The sequence below is a fragment of the Schistocerca piceifrons genome, chromosome 2 (genome assembly GCF_021461385.2).
Source record: "Schistocerca piceifrons isolate TAMUIC-IGC-003096 chromosome 2, iqSchPice1.1, whole genome shotgun sequence".
Classification (NCBI taxonomy): domain Eukaryota; kingdom Metazoa; phylum Arthropoda; class Insecta; order Orthoptera; family Acrididae; genus Schistocerca; species Schistocerca piceifrons.
In genome coordinates, this window is record NC_060139.1 from 766,852,014 (window position 1) to 766,871,268 (window position 19,255).

At 39.2% G+C, this 19,255-nt stretch overlaps 1 protein-coding gene across 3 annotated transcripts in view; it reads left to right on the top strand.

Moving 5' to 3' along the window:
- The window catches only part of LOC124777985 (ATP-binding cassette sub-family A member 7-like), a 594,849-nt gene that overhangs the window by 180,246 nt on the left and 395,348 nt on the right, over positions 1-19,255 (top strand). For all 3 annotated transcript variants that reach the window (XR_007015818.1, XR_007015819.1, XM_047253552.1), the window contains exons 15-17: positions 1,299-1,520; positions 1,630-1,852; positions 1,958-2,179. Coding sequence is in view for 1 of the 3 variants with exons in the window: in XM_047253552.1 (XP_047109508.1) it covers positions 1,299-1,520; positions 1,630-1,852; positions 1,958-2,179 (667 nt within the window). In the remaining 2 variants the exon portion in view is untranslated. The remainder of the gene's footprint in view (positions 1-1,298; positions 1,521-1,629; positions 1,853-1,957; positions 2,180-19,255) is intronic.

Genomic DNA, 19,255 nt, shown 5'->3' on the forward strand with positions numbered 1-19,255 from the left:
CCTCCATGTGAGCCCTAATTTCTCTTACTGTATGTTTGTAGCCATTATGTGAAAGATACATTGATTGCAGTAGAATCATTCTGAAATCAGCTTCAAATGCAGGTTTTCTAAATTTTCTCAATACAATTTCAAAGTCCCCTTCCCTCCAGGAATTTCCATTTGAGTTTCCAAAGCATTGCCATAATACTTGCATGCTGACCGAACCTACTGGTGAAAAGTCTAGCAGCCCACCTCTGTATTGCTTTGACATCTTTCTTTAATCCGACATGGTGGGGATCCCAAACACTCAGAAGTACTCAAGAATGGGTTGTGATACTCTTCTGCACGTGGTCTCCTTCATAAATGAACCATGCTTTCCTAAAACTCTTCCAATAAAATGAAGTCAACTATTCATCATCCGCACTACATTCCTTACATGCCCATTCCATTTCAGATTATTTTGCAATATTACACCTTGATATTTTATTGACCTGGCTGCGTCAAGTAGCACACTGCTAATGCGGCATTCAAACATTACAGGATTGTTTTCTTACTCATTTGCATTAATGTGCATTTTTCTACTTTTAGGGCTAGCTGTCATTCATCACATCAATTGGAAATTTTGTGACCAAGTGAGGTAGCGCAGTAATTAGCACACTGGCCTGGCACCCGCATTTGGGAAGATGACAGTTCAGACCTGCATCCGTCCATCCTGATTTAGGTTTTTCCTGATTCCCCCAAATTGCTTAAGGCAAATACTGGGATGGTTTGTGCGGCATGCATGTTTCCTTCTCCATCCTTTCCTAATCAGAGCTTATGCTCTGTCTGTAATGACCTTGTTGTCGTTGAGATGTTAAACAATAATTTTGTCCTCCATAGAAATTTTGTCTATGTCATCTTGTACCCTCCTGTATCTCCTTGTATACTTGTAGCAGCTCATGAACATATCATTGTCCATTAAGTTGTCTATTCTCTCTGACATACTGAAGTCTGTAAATCCTAATGATAGTTTCTTTAGCTATTAAAAATACTGTTGTTTCCACCTTTTATTTATAATTATTATCTAGTTTCTAATGGCAAACAAGTGTTCTTTGAGAGATGTACTAAAGGAAGTATTTCTGACAAATTCCTACTGAAGTACCTAACAGTATTTTAAAAATGCTCTACAAGTTAATTAAAAATGTGTCTGTATTTTATTTTTCTTAGTTTTGTGTAAGAAATTAATGATAGACATTTTCACAGCTTCATCTTTCATTACTGGTGTTAAGTTTTATGTTTTCTTTCTATTTGTTACTTAATATCAGTCTCATATTCCACAGGATGGATGCCAGTAGAGTGGATAACACATTTCAGATTGAAGACAGACTACCGAGACCTGGACCTAGAAGTAATCCTAATATTGATTTAAAATATATATCATATGGTTTTGCATACCTACAAGATATCATAGAACATAGTATTATAAGTGAACAAACTGGCTCAAATAGAACAATTGGCATTGTGCTTCAGCAGTTCCCATATCCATGCTATGTGATTGACAGGTATGGAGTAAATGTATAATTTATGTTAATCAATGTAAATACGTACAGAATTAAGTGAATGGTGATGAGCAAATTTAAAGTATCTTAACCATAAACATTTTGCTTGCAGATTTATTCTGGCGATCTCGCGCCAACTTCCTATGTTTATGACCCTCTCATGGGTGTACAGTTGTGCAATGATAACTAAATCAGTGGTGTATGAAAAGGAACATCGCCTCAAAGAAACCATGAAAATAATGGGCCTTGGAAATAGTGTTCATTGGTTAGGCTGGTTCATTGACAGTATTATACCAATGCTTTTAACTATTATATTGCTAACTCTTATTCTTGTTGTAAGTACAGCTCAGTGCAGAATTATGTAGCATTATTTGATGATTACATACTTCTTGTTGTTAAGACTGGATTAATGCACTAATTTCTTATTGCTTTTTTTATAGTATGGAAAAATTCTTGAACACTCAGATCCATCTGTAGTGTTTTTGTTTCTCCTACTAAACTGTGTTGCAACCATCAGTTTGAGCTTCCTCATATCAACATTTTTTTCAAGAGCAAATTTGGCTGCTGCAGCTGGAGGAATAATTTTTTTTGTCTTTTATTTACCATATCCAACTATGGTCATATGGGAGCAGGATCTCACTTCAACTCCAAAGATAATAGCAGTGAGTATATCATATTTCTGTTGCCAAGTTTGAATATTTCTTAATAAAAATATTATGAAAATTATTAAAATAAAATGTGGTAATACTAAAATGTCCATGTGTGTGTGTGTGTGGTTTTTTTTTTTTTTTTTTTTTTTTTTTTTTTTTTTTTTTTTTTTTTATTATGGCTGAAATGATAGAAAATTTTTGGACTTGATGGACTAAAGTTGCATATGATTAGTGCGAAGTGGCAGGAAAAAAGTGAAAAACAACTAAAAGGCAAAGGAAATGGACATGGAATTAGCAGGAAAGGATGGAAGAGAGAGCTTGCAAGTGGCAGCTAGGAAATTGATTGAGAGACTGTTGATTGTATTATTGAACATTCTGTGTGATTAAAGTCAGGAAGGCAACTTTGGGAAAATTTCATATGATATAGGTGTTTTCTATAAAGAAAGATATTACTTCAAAGCAATGTTAATTTTTTCTCCAGTGTACCATACTTCGTACCATGTTTACCTTAGTACAGAGAGAAAAAGTTAAGTACATTAATGAACACAATTGGGGCAATAGATAAGATATCATACATTCTGTGAAGATAATCATTTCATTCAAACTGACACAATAAAGGTGAGTATGGAAAGAAAAGCCATTACCTGCATCATCGTGATCATGATGAGACTGACCAGGGTGGCCAGTCTGAACATTCACACTATGCAGCTGCTAATATCAATAAAGTATCCACCTTTAGGGATTATTGTGTGACGAACAAGTATTCTAACGTTCTGATGACTTAAAGTGTGAGTGTGAATCTGGGTTATATCAACTTATTCCCCCAAATCACCTTCCACTTCTTTACGAGGTGACTTTCTTGGAATTTGCAGCCACTCTTCTTTACTGAATAGCTGGCTGCTGGAAACCCTCTTGACTTCTTCTCCATCGAATAACTCTTGGTACAGGAAATTTTAGACTCTTTCTACATATGAAATAAGTAGATGTACAAACTTCACTTTTCGTCAACTGACAATGTATTTGACCTCCATACACAATAAAAATTTCACTTTCCACATGAATATGTAACTTCGTGCAAGTATCTCGTACAGTTGGACGTTAGAAACAAATTTAATTACAGTTAAAAGAAAGTTGGCTTGGATACCATGATCTTTCTTAACATGAATCATAAAATGAGTCTTGCCTCTAACAAGGTTGCATCACGTCTACAAGACTACTTCTTTCAACTGTTCTTGTTGTAATAACAATAGTCAGTGACACAATAAGCACAGAGCTGCATATAAACTCCATGGTTCTTCCTTACACACTCACTAAAACATCTATAGGTAGCCAGACAGATGCCTGTCAGTGCCGTCTGACCGCAATGTCGACTTTCTTCCCGTGACTGCTTTTAAACCTGCGTACACAAGCATGTGATGCACAGTAGGTAGGATTCTACCATCCCACACTCATATCCAGAATATCATGTGTTCAAGACAGTAGAAGGCTGAGTGGTTCTAGAATTTACACAGAAATTCTCGAATCACTACAGTATGGAATGTTAGCATGAAATCTTTCTGGGTGTGGGGTCACATGATATTGCAAATAACTGTTACTGATGTAAGCAACATTTCGGCCACAGTTATAGTGGCTTTCTTCAGAGTCTAATGCAGTATTTTTGTTTTCCCGTCACTTCTGTTTTGCCATGAATGCTTGGCTGAGCATGAAATTGCATCACAGTTGAGAAACAAAAATATTATTGGTTACTGGGTGTGGAAGAACGAGGAAACATTATTGTAACAAGCCCTTGTTGCTGGTTCTGATACCAGATGACAGATTCGCTATAAGGCCCTGTGATGCCATGGAGCAACATAGGGTTTGTGAATACACTAGAGCACAGAGTAGAGTGGAAGCCAACATACAGGGTGTTACACAAAGGTACGGCCAAACTTTCAGGAAACATTCCTCACACACAAACAAAGAAAATATGTTATGTGGACATGTGTCCGGAAACACTTACTTTCCATGTTAGAGCTCATTTTATTACTTCTCTTCAAATCACATTAATCATGGAATGGAAGCACACAGCAACAGAACGTACCAGCATGACTTCAAATGCTTTGTTACAGGAAATGTTCAAAATGTCCTCCGTTACATGCATCCACCCTCTGTCGCATGGAATCCCTGATGCGCTGATGCAGCCCTGAAGAATGGCGTATTGTATCACAGCCGTCCACAATACGAGCACGAAGAGTCTCTACATTTGGTACCGCGGTTGCGTAGACAAGAGCTTTCAAATGCCCCCATAAATGAAAGTCAAGAGGGTTGAGGTCAGGAGAGTGTGGAGGCCATGGAATTGGTCCACCTCTACCAATCCATCGGTCACAGAATCTGTTGTTGAGAAGCATATGAACACTTCAACTGAAATGTGCAGGAGCTCCATCGTGCTTGAACCACATGTTGTGTCATACTTGTAAAGGCATATGTTCTAGCAGCACAGGTAGAGTATCCCGTATGCAATCATGATAACGTGCTACATTGAGCGTAGGTGGAAGAACATGGGGCCCAATCAAGACATCACCAACAATGCCTGCCCAAACGTTCACAGAAAATCTGTGTTGATGACGTGATTGCAAAATTGCGTGCGGATTCTCGTCAGCCCACACATGTTGATTGTGAAAATTTACAATTTGATCATGTCGGAATGATGCCTCATCTGTAAAGAGAACATTTGCACTGAAATGAGGATTGATACATTGTTGGATGAACCATTCACAGAAGTGTACCCATGGAGGCCAATCAGCTGCTGATAGTGCCTGCATATGCTGTATGTTGTTGTGGTCTTCAGGTTTGATGCAGCTCTCCATGCTACTCTATCCTGTGCAACCTTCTTCATCTCCCAGTACCTACTGCAACCTACATCCTTCTGAATCTGCTTAGTGTATTCATCGCTTGGTCTCCCTCTACGATTTTTACCCTCCACGGTGCCCTCCAATGCTAAATTTGGGATCCCTTGATGCCTCAAAACATGTCCTACCAACCGATCCCTTCTTCTAGTCAAGTTGTGCCACAAACTTCTCTTCTCCCCAATCCTATTCAATACCTCCTCATTAGTTACGTGATCTACCCACCTTATCTTCAGCATTCTTCTGTAGCACCACATTTCGAAAGCTTCTATTCTCTTCTTGTCCAAACTAGTTATCGTTCATGTTTCACTTCCATACATGGCTACACTCCATACAAATACTTTCAGAAACGACTTCCTGACACTTAAATCTATACTCGATGTTAACAAATTTCTCTTCTTGAGAAACGCTTTCCGTGCCATTGCCAGTCTATGTACATGGTACATGGTACGGAAACAACTGGTTCTCCCGTAGCACTCTCCATACAGTGACGTGGTCAACATTACCTTGTACAACAACAACTTCTCTGACGCTGACATTAGGGTTATCGTCAACTGCACAAAGATTTGCCATTATAGGTGTCCTCGTTGTTCTAGGTCTTTCCCAGTCACGAGTCATAGGCTGGAATGTTCCGCACTCCCTAAAACGCCGATCAATTGCTTCGAACGTCTTCCTGTCGGGACACCTTCGTTCTGGAAATCTGTCTCGATATAAACGTACCGCACCATGGCTATTGCCCCATGCTAATCCATACATCAAATGGGCATCTGCCAACTCCGAATTTGTAAACATTGCACTGACTGCAAAACCACGTTCGTGATGAACACTAACCTGTTGATGCCACGTACTGATGTGCTTGATGCTAGTACTGTAGAGCAGTGAGTCCCATGTCAACACAAGCACCGAAGTCAACATTACCTTCCTTCAATTGGGCCAACTGGCAGACGAATCGAGGAAGTACAGTACATACTGACGAAACTAAAATGAGCTCTAACTTGGAAATTAAGCATTTCCGGACACATGTCCGCATAACATCATTTCTTTATTTGTGTGTGAGGAATGTTTCCTGAAAGTTTGGGCGTACCTTTTTGTAACACCCTCTATATGGGCATGTACTTACACACCCATTCCCACCACCACTAGGCTCAGAAGAACTCAATCATCTTTTCCCTGACTATTTGTGCACGGTACCTAAGTGATGCTCTCAGTATATGATCTGAACTTGAAAAGCTATGAACAATGTTCTTGGCCAATGGTTACAACCCCAAATTGATCCTCACTGCCATGAGAATGAATAAAAGAATCCAAGATGGGCAGGACATAAACAAATAGCAGCCTGCAGAGTGCTTACCTTACGTGAATAATGTCACTGACAGAATTAGGAAACACCTTCCCTGGGCAGATCTCCAGCCCACCTTCTGTGGCACCCACAAAATCCAGGATGTTCTAGGCTCCACCAGGGACAAGATAGATTCTCTGCATGCTGCTGGCATGGACAGAGTGACTGTGAATGTGGAGGTTTCATCATGAAAACTGGCAAGCCAGTAGCAACATGTATACGGGGGCCATGAATGGTACATTCGGCTTGTGCAGCACAACAAATCTACAATGGCTGAACACCAGGAACATTGCGGCAAGAAAATGAAATTCAGTGAAACTTGAATACTTGCCAAGCTAAGAGGGATGATGAAATGCAAGATCAGAGAGGCCACTGAAATATTAAAAACACCCTAACGACATGAATGTAGAGGGTCGACTTACACTTACATCATCCTGGCTGCCAATTATCAGAGTCCAACAAGCTGCACTTCCAACAAGAGATGCGCACATTGCCACCGGGTAAATGCCACAACATGGCCTAAAATCCTCATTCCTTCCACGACAGGAAACATATTACAATAAAGCTTCCTACTCCTTCCACCATCAGTGACCAATAAAATTGTTTCTCACTTCTGATGCGATCTCATGCATAGTAGAATAGTCATGACAAAATATAAGTGACTTAGGAAAACAAAAATACACCATTAGTCCCAGAAGTAGGCCACTGTCATGGCCAAATGTTCGTTTCATCAATGATAATTAATTACAATATGATGTAGTTCCATGCCCAGTAAACTTCTATGTTAACTGTCTCTGGCTGTAGAAGCCAACACAAAATATGGAATGACTGCTCACCAACTAGCACTGCAGACAATATGGCAAGTCAGAGTTGGGAACCATCTAAACTTGAATGCATACATCTTGCAGTAAATAACTACTTAATGGCCATTTTGATTTGAGGGTACTGCTAGCATGTGATTATGTGTGAACTGGTTGTGTTGGGTCAAGGTTATGACATTTAGAAAAACTCCACCCTGGGCTGAGACAGCTGAATACATTGGGCTGCCAAAGTTTATTACTGTTCATATAACCTGCCAAACTCATCGGGCCCTTGCATACTTATGCAAGGTGTGTTTGTCATAGGGCCTACTGCCACATGCGAATTCCTTGAACATCAGCCTTCTGGTCGGGCTGAAAAACAGTGGTAGTAGTGGATTGTGGGAACTCGGAATGCCCTTTGGGATGGGGCATGCGTCGCTGTTTCTGCACTCAGAAGTTTTTGCATGAAGTTTGGCTAAATAAATAATAATAGAGACCTTAAAACTACTATTACTACCTTTTTTAGTGGCAGTAAAATGCAGAATATAGGATCCACAGATTGGTTAGTGGAGTTGTAAAAGGAGTTAAATTGAGGTCAAAAAGGGTTCAGTAGGGATGTGATTAAATGAGATTAAAATTAGATCAGATGTTTTACTTTAGAGAAACATAGCATGGAGAAAAATTGAGTGTAATCTTTATTTTAAATTTGAAAATTAAAAAGTGTGACAGATATTGAAATAATCTCAAACAGAATAGCAAGAACAGTTTTAAAAATAAACCAAAAATTTTGCATGGAAATAATTAAAGTCTTTGCACCAACATACTCGCATTCTGATGAGAAAGTAAAGGAGCTCTATGAAGAGTTACACATAATGATAAATGGCAGGAAGTCTCCATATGATATGGTGATGGGATATTTGAATTCAAAAGTAGGAGAAATTCTAAAGAACAGTTTTAGTAGGTACTTTGTGTGTGATAGTATAAATGTCAATAAAATTTGCCGCAAAGAACAAGTTCATCCTTTACATGCTTTCCATAAGAAAACAAATAGCAAATAAACTTAGGACTGCAGGGTTACTCAAAATGAAATGGACTATATTTTATCAAACAATGAGGAAATTGTATAGAATTTGATGAACCTGAACAGCATTAAAATTTCTAGTGATGTTAGAATAATAAAATAAAAAGCAAATATAGACACAAAGCTACAGAGAACCTGCCAGAAAATAAGATATGCAAGTTATGATACTTAATTTAAAAAAAGGGAAACATAATAAATTAAATTAAGCAAAAGTGCCAGTATCTTTGAAAATTAACATATGCAGGTATAGAAAAAAATAGTTACTTAACAAAGGTATTTTGGCAAACAACAAAATTTGTTGTTGTTAGGGGGACAGCATCCTTTAAAACTGAGAGTAAATTGTTTTTACATGTGTCACTATTTCTGTCATATTTCCTCACAACAAATACTCTCTGCTCGCCAATCCTCTGCAATCACACCGAATTCTGCGTTTTGTGCTAGGGAAGCATTACTGGCCTTGAAGTCCACACTTTTTCATGTCCCTTACCTGCCTGTACGTCTGTCCTCCTCCTTTCCGCCTCCCTCGCCTATCACAAGGCAGTGGCTGTGCCAGATTCTAGGGCAACCGTTGCCCTTACTTTCAGCTTTATGCCAGATTTGATTGACGGTGGCTGTACACTAAAACAGGGGCATACAGACAAGTAGTCATTACTGGCCCACTTGACTGTTTCAGGTCCATATTTTAGACCTCAATGTTGTGTTCATGTCCAAAAATAAGGACAAACAGCCCAAGCAGATGTTCATCAAAATTAAAACTCTCAACAGAAAGAAAGTGTCTTATCTTTGTAATATACAATCCACCCAAAGCAGGACAGTTCTCTAGCTCTGAATCCATACTCTTGGATCTTGAATTTTTGTATGAGCACATAATTGTAGCCAGAGAAGTGAACATAAATTTTCTAATCAACAGACCTTCAATTTTAAAATTCAAGCATATCCTGGTCAAATCTTACACTGCTTCCACTAGGGCCAACTTATACAGCAACCACTCATACCTCTTTCGATATTTTCACAACCAAGTCTACAAACAGAGTAATTCACACTTATCAGATCTCTGCACCTGGCTTATGTGCTCATGATGTAATATTTGTGACATACTTGCAATGTCCAAAGAACAAAATGCAGTTGACCACTTTTAGAGATTTTGAGCACTTGAATATGTCGGAGCTTACAGCTGACACCTGTCATGTCTCTTGACAGGGAATGACAAGAAATAACTTTGACATAAATTATGAAGTATCTAATGTCACTGAGAGTCCCAATGATTTATGCAGTAAACAAGCTCTGATAAAAACTGTATGTGTCAGAATAAAACCTGTATCATGGCTTATCGATCAACTCAAACATCTTAAGAATATCAAAGATGCAGCACACAGGAAATACAAGCCCCACTTTACCTCTGAGAATCATCTCTCCTACAAGGAACTATGCAAGCGAGTTAGTCAGTCTGTGAGAAATGTAATTCAGATATGTCCACTCATTAACTGAGGACTTTCATAGGCTCTTTATCTTTTGGAAAGGTCTACAACGTCAAGAATCTGCAGCTGAACCTCTAATTCCCATTGGAGTTCTAAATGAGTATATTGCCACTGCTACATCTCTACATGATCAACGCACAAGAATGCAAACCATTTGTGACATTCTCTCACTTTATTTCTTGGTTGATAGTCCTTGGTGTCGATGTACTGCATTGTTATACTGGCTGAGAAATGGGGGGAGGGGGGGGGGGTGGAAGTTCAATACTGACTACTGTAAATGATGTAGCCGACAGTTGCACAGTGCGTTTAACTGTTCTTTACCTTCACTGTTAACCCCCCCCCCCCCCCCCCCTCCACCCCGCAATATTCCATAGCTGTACGGCCAGTTCACTATTGGTAAATGTTAAGCCTCATTACCAGGTTGCAGGCAACCATCAGCATACTGCTACAATAGTTTGTTGTTGATCATCTATGAGAAGTAAATACCTAAGCATTCAATTCACAGTTCTTGAGGATAATAAGGTACACTTGACACTATTTCTCAAATAAATTGAATAGACATTGTCATTGTTCCAGTCCATGACGTATTTGTGTTACACTAATTCCACTGTTAAGTTGATACATTGTTGCTACTTGAAACAGTACATAATTTCCTTCTGAAAATTGGCTATGGACTGGCTGACTTGGGACCAAAAACCGGGCCTTTATATATCCTCACAATAATATAGGCACTGAAACTATACATTGTTCAGTATTTAAGTTACAAAAGTTACAATTAAAACATAAAGCATTCAATTAACTGTGTACATCAAAAAATTCCTTCTTTTTAACAGTTCCTTCTATCACAAAGGTTAAGCTGAATTAAAATTATTTGTTTAAACAATGAAATTAGCAGACAGAGTTACACAAACATTGCTTTGGACAAATCTGGTAATTATTTTGGAATTGAATAAAGGCTGGCTTTGCTAACATGTTTTCGAATAGACCCAAATAAGCACTTTAAGAATCCTAGAAGTTCTTCTTCAAAATGTTTATAATTATAGCAGAATTTATCTTTGTTTGCAAGTTAACAATAGAATCTAAGTCACCAATACATTTACTGGTTTCACCCTATGTTGTTGTTGTGGTCTTCTGTCCTGAGACTGGTTTGATGCAGCTCTCCATGCTACTCCATCCTGTGCAAGCTTCATCATCTCCCAGTACCTACTGCAGCCGACATCCTTCTGAATCTGCTTAGTGTATTCATCTCTTGGTCTCCCTCAACGATTTTTACCCTCTACGCCGCCCTCCAATACTAAATTGGTGATCCCTTGATGCCTCAGAATATGCCCTAACAACTGATCCCTTCTTCTAGTCAAGTTGTGCCACTAACTCCTCTTCTCCCCAATTCTATGCAATACCTCCTCATTAGTTACGTGATCTACCCATCTAATCTTGAGCATTCTTCAGTAGCACCACATTTTGAAAGCTTCTATTCTCTTCTTGTCTAAATTATTTATCATCCATGTTTCACTTCTGTACATGGGCACACTCCATACAAATACTTTCAGAAAAGACTTCCTGACACTTAACTCTATACTCGATGTTAACAAATTTCTCTTCTTCAGAAACTCTTTCCTTGCCATTGCCAGTCTACATTTTATATCCTGTCTACTTTGACCATCATCAGTTATTTTGCTCCCCAAATAGCAGATATCCTTTACTACTTTAAGTGTCTCATTTGCTAATCTAATTCCCTCAACTTCACCTGACTTAATTCTACCACATTCCATTATCCTTGTTTTGCTTTTGTTGATGTTCATCTTATACCCTCCTCTCAAGACACTGTCCATTCCCTTCAACTGCTCTTCCAGGTCCTTTGCTGTCTCTGACAGAATTACAATGTCATCGGCGAACCTCAAAGTTTTTATTTCTTCTCCATGGATTTTAATGCCTACTCCGAACTTTTCTTTTGTTTCCTTTACTGCTTGCTCAGTATACAGATTGAATAGCATCGGGGATAGGCTACAACCCTGTCTCACTCCCTTCCCAACCACTGCTTCCCTTTCATGCCCCTCCTGGTTTCTGTACAAATTGTAAATAGCCTTTCGCTCCCTGTATTTTACTCCTGCCACCTTCATAATTTGAAAGAGAGTATTCCAGTCAACATTGTCAAAAGCTTTCTCTAAGTCTACAAATGCTAGAAACATAGGTTTGCCTTTCCTTAATCTTTCTTCTAAGATAAGTCGTAGGGTCGGTATTGCCGCACGTGTTCCGACAATTTTACGAAATCCAAACTGATCTTCCCCGAGGTCAGCTTCTACCATTTTTTCCATTCGTCTGTAAAGAATTCACGTTAGTATTTTGCAGCTGTGACTTATTAAACTGATAGTTCGGTAATTTTCACATCTGTCAACACCTGCTTTCTTTGGGATTGGAATTATTATATTCTTCTTGAAGTCTGAGGGTATTTCGCCTGTCTCATACATCTTGCTCACCAGATGGTAGAGTTTTGTCATGACTGGCTCTCTAAAGGCTGTCAGTAAGTCAACACCTGCTTTCTTTGGGATTGGAATTATTATATTCTTCTTGAAGTCTGAGGGTATTTCGCCTGTCTCATACATCTTGCTCACCAGATGGTAGAGTTTTGTCATGACTGGCTCTCTAAAGGCTGTCAGTAAGTCTAATGGAATGTTGTCTACTCCTGGGGCCTTGTTTTGACTTAGGTCTTTCAGTGCTCTGTCAAACTCTTCATGCAGTATCATATCTCCCATTTCATCTTCATCTACATCCTCTTCCATTTCCATAATATTGTCCTCAAGAACATCGCCCCTGTATAGACCCTCTATATACTCCTTCCACCTTTCTGCTTTCCCTTTCACCCTATAACAAAAGATATTAACTAGGAATAGTCAAAATAAATTAAAAAACTAAGCACAAAATTAGAAATGGTGCTATATTCTTTAAGACTGAGGGCCAACCTTTCTCTTTCATGAAAATGCAGATTGTAGTCCTGTATGTCAATGGTAATTAGACAAAAATGAAAATAAAATGAATTTAAGGAGGCTGACGGCAAAAAAGAGAGGAAGTAAAAGGATCCCAGCTTGCATCATCACACATTGAGTCTCTTGAACTGTCACTGGTTAGTACAAATGACAAATTTTTTTCTGCAACTGGTAACCAGGAAATCAATGTGACTGATATGTTCAGCAGTTGCAGGACATGACAGTATTACAATAAATGTGATCTGTTTCCTCATCGGTCCATTACTGCCCGTAATATTTTTAACCATTCTCTCACCTCCAGTATTTTCCCAATAGCCTGGAAAGGGAGACTCATAAAACCTCTATCGACAAAGGAATCTGACAAAGACAGGCCCATTTGCATTCTACATTATATAAGGTTTTAGAATACATTGTTCATGATCACCTTACCAAATACTTAACATCAGATAACCTTCTGGATGAATACCAATCTGGTTACCAGAAAACCTGCTGCACAATGAGTGCTCTTATAAAACTTATGGACGAAATGAATCAATCTATAGACAAACAAGATGCAACTGTTGTGTGCTTTTTGGATATCAGCAAAGCTTTCGACATTGTTGACTTTGATATTCTTCTTGTTAAACTCAAGAATCAAATTTTCTTCACATGGTGTACAGAAGTTCCAGTCATTCCGTACATACTGGGTCTAATTATTGGAACAGAGAGGCCACAATTGAAGAATGTGGTATCAGAGGTCCCACAGGGATCAGTATTGGGCACACTACTTTTCTAATTTTTTAAATGATGTGTTGACTGTTATCTCCCATTGCAAATTTCGTTTATATGCCGATGATCTTCAGTTATACTTAAGTGCATGCATAACAAATTTGTGCACAGCCGTCCAGAATGTAAATGCTGACTTACTTGCTTTGTCAGAATGGGCGCAGAATGTAGGTCTGAAACTTAACCCATCTAAAACCCAAGCTGTCTGAATTGCTCACAAAAGAATTATTGCTCCACTGTTCAGAGAATCTCTTCCACCTTAAATCCTGAACAGCACAGAAATAATATTTTCTTCCTCTGCAAAGAATTTGGGGATAGTCGTGGACCATCACTAGACTAGACAGAACACATACCTGCTTGAAAGCCTTCTGAAAATATAAACATATGGATTCAAATTCACATTCCCTGTCGATAGCACTCATTACTTCATGAGTATAAACAGCCAGTTGTGTTCTACAAGAACGATGTTCTTCTAAACCCATGCTGACTATGTGTCAGTAAATCATTTTCTTCGAGGTACTTCATAATGTTTGAATACAGTATATTTTCCAAAATCCTACTGCAAATCGATTTAAGTGACATGGGCCTGTAATTCAGCATATTACTCCTACTTCCCTTTTTGGTTATTGGTGTGACTTGAGCAACTTTCCAGTCTTTAGGTATGAAACTTTCTGTGAGCGAGCAGTGGTATATAATTGCTAAATATGGAGCTATTGCATCTGCATACTCTGAAAGGAACCAGACTGGTATACCATCTGGACCGGAAGCCTTGCTTTTATTAAGTGATTTAAGCTGCTTTGGTACACTGAGGATATCTACTTCTGTGTTTCTCATCTTCGCAGTTGTTCTTGGCTGGAATTCAGGAATATTTACTTCATCTTCGTTGGTCAAGGAGTGTCAGAAAACCGTGTTTAATAACTCTGCTTTGGTGGCATTGTCATCAGAGACTCCACCATTGTTATCGTGCAGTGAAGGTATTGATTGCGTCCTGCCACTGGTGTGCTTTACATACGACCAGAATCTCTTTGGGTTTTCTCCCAGATTCCAAGACAGAGTTTCGTTGTAGAAATTATTACATGCATTCACCTTTCTTCCCTATACTATAGTAGTGATAGCACCCTACACCTTGTTTCAGCACACTTTGAAAATTGCTTTTGTAGGAATTGAATTAAACACCTAAAAACTGCTCCATTCTGCCCTGCATCCAGTTCAGAATTCATGGTGTTTGCCATTACATTCAAGACTACATCATACAAAGATACCTGAAGATTGTTTCTGTCATTATGTGATAAACCGTTGCTCAGTTCAGGACTGATATTGCCCACTGTTGCCAACAGCAGCAATTTCTCCATCCAATCTCACACATCTTGTCATGTGCTTGTTTGGAGCCCTCAAAGGTAAATCCTGATCATAGCCTTGGCACTATGTGACTGAAAGCTGGCCATTGACCTGCCACTGCAAGTGACTGTCACAGCTATTGCTCCATTAACATCTTTACTGCTGCAGCATGCCCATTACTACAACTTTTTCCCATGTAACAACCTGCCGCTATCACAGCCACTGATTTCTGTAAAATCTCTGGATTACGAATGTATCTAGATAGAGATAGAACCATCATCAACCTGTACACCACTTGTGACATCAGTGGAGCCTGTAACAAGTCAGACCAGCACTGAGTCTCTCCTACCACCCATCACATATGTAGACCTGTCCGGCACCTATGTACTGAGTGTAGCTCCCAATACATAACAGCCCCAGGTGGAGTTACTGGTTCCCTCTGCCTCCCTATAGTGGCTCAAATACCATGCATGCATTTCTGCTACCACAGACATGTTTGAAAGGTGAAGGGAATTATTAACACCCCCCCCCCCCCCCCCCCCCCCCCCCTGCTGGTTAGGTGTAGGATACGAAACAGTTGGAGTTGGGAGACTATGTGGTTCTTATGGGCAGACCTTTTACCTGCTGACATCAAATAACATATTATACAGGTATTTAACTTTTACAGCATGTGGACAGCTGATAGTGTTCTCTGAAATCAGTGAAGTTACATGAATGCTTATTTTGCAATAGTGCAGAAACACAACAATTGAGCAGTTTTGTCAAAAACAGCAATGTTTTCTTATATGCTTCTAAAGTAATATATATGTCATTCCCATAAATGATCAGTGTTAACAGATGAGCAGCAGTCGTAATTGGCTGTTAGTGAACTTCACAGAAGAAGTCCACAATGTAGCTTCTGGCTGTGACTGCACAACTAGACTCATTCCACATCCCAGAGGTCTGTCCTTCATAAAGAGATTTATGGAACACTGTCTGGGAAAATATGTGGTTCTTATTATGTAAAAATCTATCTCCAGTTTTTAAATCAAATTTTCAATTTCCATATTGCCCCAGCCCTAAAATGCGTGGGGGGAGGGGGGGGGGGGAGATCGTTGGTGGTTGCAGTTTTGCTCATCAGAGAAGCAGTCATGCAGACCATTCATCTGTTCATTCTGTCATTCATTCATCAGGTTTTCTGTATATTCCACCAAGAAAGAGGATATTCAGGGATGTGGATCAAGTCTACTCAAGCAGACCGTCAAAATTAAATTGCAACATGTGGTGTCACCGCCAGACTCCACACTTGCTAGGTGGTAGCCTTTAAATTGGCCACGGTCCGTTAGTATACTTCGGACCCGCTTGTCACCACTATCAGTGATTGCAGACCGAGCGCCGCCACACGGCAGGTCTAGAGAGACTTCCTAGCACTCGCCCAGTTGTACAACCGACTTTGCTAGTGATGGTTCACTGACAAAATACGCTCTCATTTGCCGAGACGATAGTTAGCATAGCCTTCAGCTACGTCATTTGCTACGTCCTAGCAAGGCGCCCTTACCAGTTACTATTGATACTGTGAATAATGACAGTCAAGAGCGACATTCACCATTTATGGATTAAAGTTAAGTATTCCACCAGCTACGTCCGTTTTTTCTAAATTCTAATTTCCTTGTCCTGTTCCAGACCTCACGCCAGCCTGCGTGAGCTAAAACGCGTGCCGTTCGGCTTCCTCTTGTAACCCGGTGTTGGCTCTCCTGCCAACCCACAACACAACAAACATAGATAAACAAATTTTTACCTTTCAAGTTACAGCAGAAACAAGCTTACATATACAGCCACTAGAGTACTCAACCAAAACTTACACAGAGCAGGATATACCAGGGCTTGCCAAGAGGGAAGCCAGCAGTGAAATGCTAACAACATTCAAAACTTGAAAACCCATGGGAGACAGTGTGTTCAAAAAGCATGCGGAGCCTCTTTATGGATCAGAGCTCACAATCTAGCCTAACAGCCAGTCATACTACAAACTCTATCAAGAAAACCTACTTACACAGTTTTTGACAATTAATGTTATTTTCTTCCATAAAGGAGTAGTATTTCAAAAAGGTATGTTACTCTTGTTCCAAAAATTATTTTCATACAGAAAAGAAGATCTCTATGAAAGTTTGATGTCATATATAAGACAGATGTAAAAAATTAGACGCGCATCATTGTGGTTATCTGTAGCTTTATACAACTGAATATCAAAACCACAATTACCTTTGAGGTTTTCAACCAATTGATAATTAAGTCTTCAGCCTACATGCCAATTCGTTGCTTTATGGTATCTTATTACTTGTTTAGGAAACGTATAAATACAAAATCAAATAGGGGTAATGCAGGAGTAGGTTTAATAATGAATAAAAAAAATAGGAGTGCGGGTAAGCTACTACAAACAGCATAGTGAACGCATTATTGTGGCCAAGATAGACATGAAGCCCATGCCTGCTACAGTAGTACAAGTTTATATGCCAACTAGCTCTGCATATAATGAAGAAATTGATGAAATGTATGATGAGATAAAAGAAATTATTCAGGTAGTGAAGGGAGACGAAAATTTAATAGTCGAGCGCCGCCACACGGCAGGTCTAGAGAGACTTCCTAGCACTCGCCCAGTTGTACAACCGACTTTGCTAGTGATGGTTCACTGACAAAATACGCTCTCATTTGCCGAGACGATAGTTAGCATAGCCTTCAGCTACGTCATTTGCTACGTCCTAGCAAGGCGCCCTTACCAGTTACTATTGATACTGTGAATAATGACAGTCAAGAGCGACATTCACCATTTATGGATTAAAGTTAAGTATTCCACCAGCTACGTCCGTTTTTTCTAAATTCTAATTTCCTTGTCCTGTTCCAGACCTCACGCCAGCCTGCGTGAGCTAAAACGCGTGCCGTTCGGCTTCCTCTTGTAACCCGGTGTTGGCTCTCCTGCCAACCCACAACACAACAAACATAGATAAACAAATTTTTACCTTTCAAGTTACAGCAGAAACAAGCTTACATATACAGCCACTAGAGTACTCAACCAAAACTTACACAGAGCAGGATATACCAGGGCTTGCCAAGAGGGAAGCCAGCAGTGAAATGCTAACAACATTCAAAACTTGAAAACCCATGGGAGACAGTGTGTTCAAAAAGCATGCGGAGCCTCTTTATGGATCAGAGCTCACAATCTAGCCTAACAGCCAGTCATACTACAAACTCTATCAAGAAAACCTACTTACACAGTTTTTGACAATTAACGTTATTTTCTTCCATAAAGGAGTAGTATTTCAAAAAGGTATGTTACTCTTGTTCCAAAAATTATTTTCATACAGAAAAGAAGATCTCTATGAAAGTTTGATGTCATATATAAGACAGATGTAAAAAATTAGACGCGCATCATTGTGGTTATCTGTAGCTTTATACAACTGAATATCAAAACCACAATTACCTTTGAGGTTTTCAACCAATTGATAATTAAGTCTTCAGCCTACATGCCAATTCGTTGCTTTATGGTATCTTATTACTTGTTTAGGAAACGTATAAATACAAAATCAAATAGGGGTAATGCAGGAGTAGGTTTAATAATGAATAAAAAAAATAGGAGTGCGGGTAAGCTACTACAAACAGCATAGTGAACGCATTATTGTGGCCAAGATAGACATGAAGCCTATACCTGCTACAGTAGTACAAGTTTATATGCCAACTAGCTCTGCAGATAATGAAGAAATTGATGAAATGTATGATGAGATAAAAGAAATTATTCAGGTAGTGAAGGGAGACGAAAATTTAATAGTCGTGGGTGACTGGAATTCAAGAGTAGGAAAAGGGAAAGAAGGAAACATAGTAGGTGAATATGGATTGGGGGTAAGAAATGAAAGAGGAAGCCGTCTGGTAGAATTTTGCACAGAGCATAACTTAATCATAGCTAACACTTGGTTCAAGAATCATGAAAGAAGGTTGTATACATGGAAAAATCCTGGAGATACTAGAAGGTATCAGATAGATTATATAATGGTAAGACAGAGATTTAGGAACCACGTTTTAAATTGTAAGACATTTCCAGGGGCAGATGTGGACCCTGACCACGATCTATTGGTTATGAACTGTAGATTAAAACTGAAGAAACTGCAAAAAGGTGGAAATTTTAGGAGATGGGACCTGGATAAACTGAAAGAGCCAGAGGTTGTAGAGAGCTTCAGGGAGAGCATAAGGGAACAATTGACAGGAATGGGGAAAGAAATACAGTAGAAGAAGAATGGATAGCTCTGAGGAATGAAGTAGTGAAGGCAGCAGAGGATCAAGTTGGTAAAAAGATGAGGGCTAGTAGAAATCCTTGGGTAACAGAAGAAATATTGAATTTAATTGATAACAGGAGAGAATGCAGTAAATGAAGCAGGCAAAAAGGAATATAA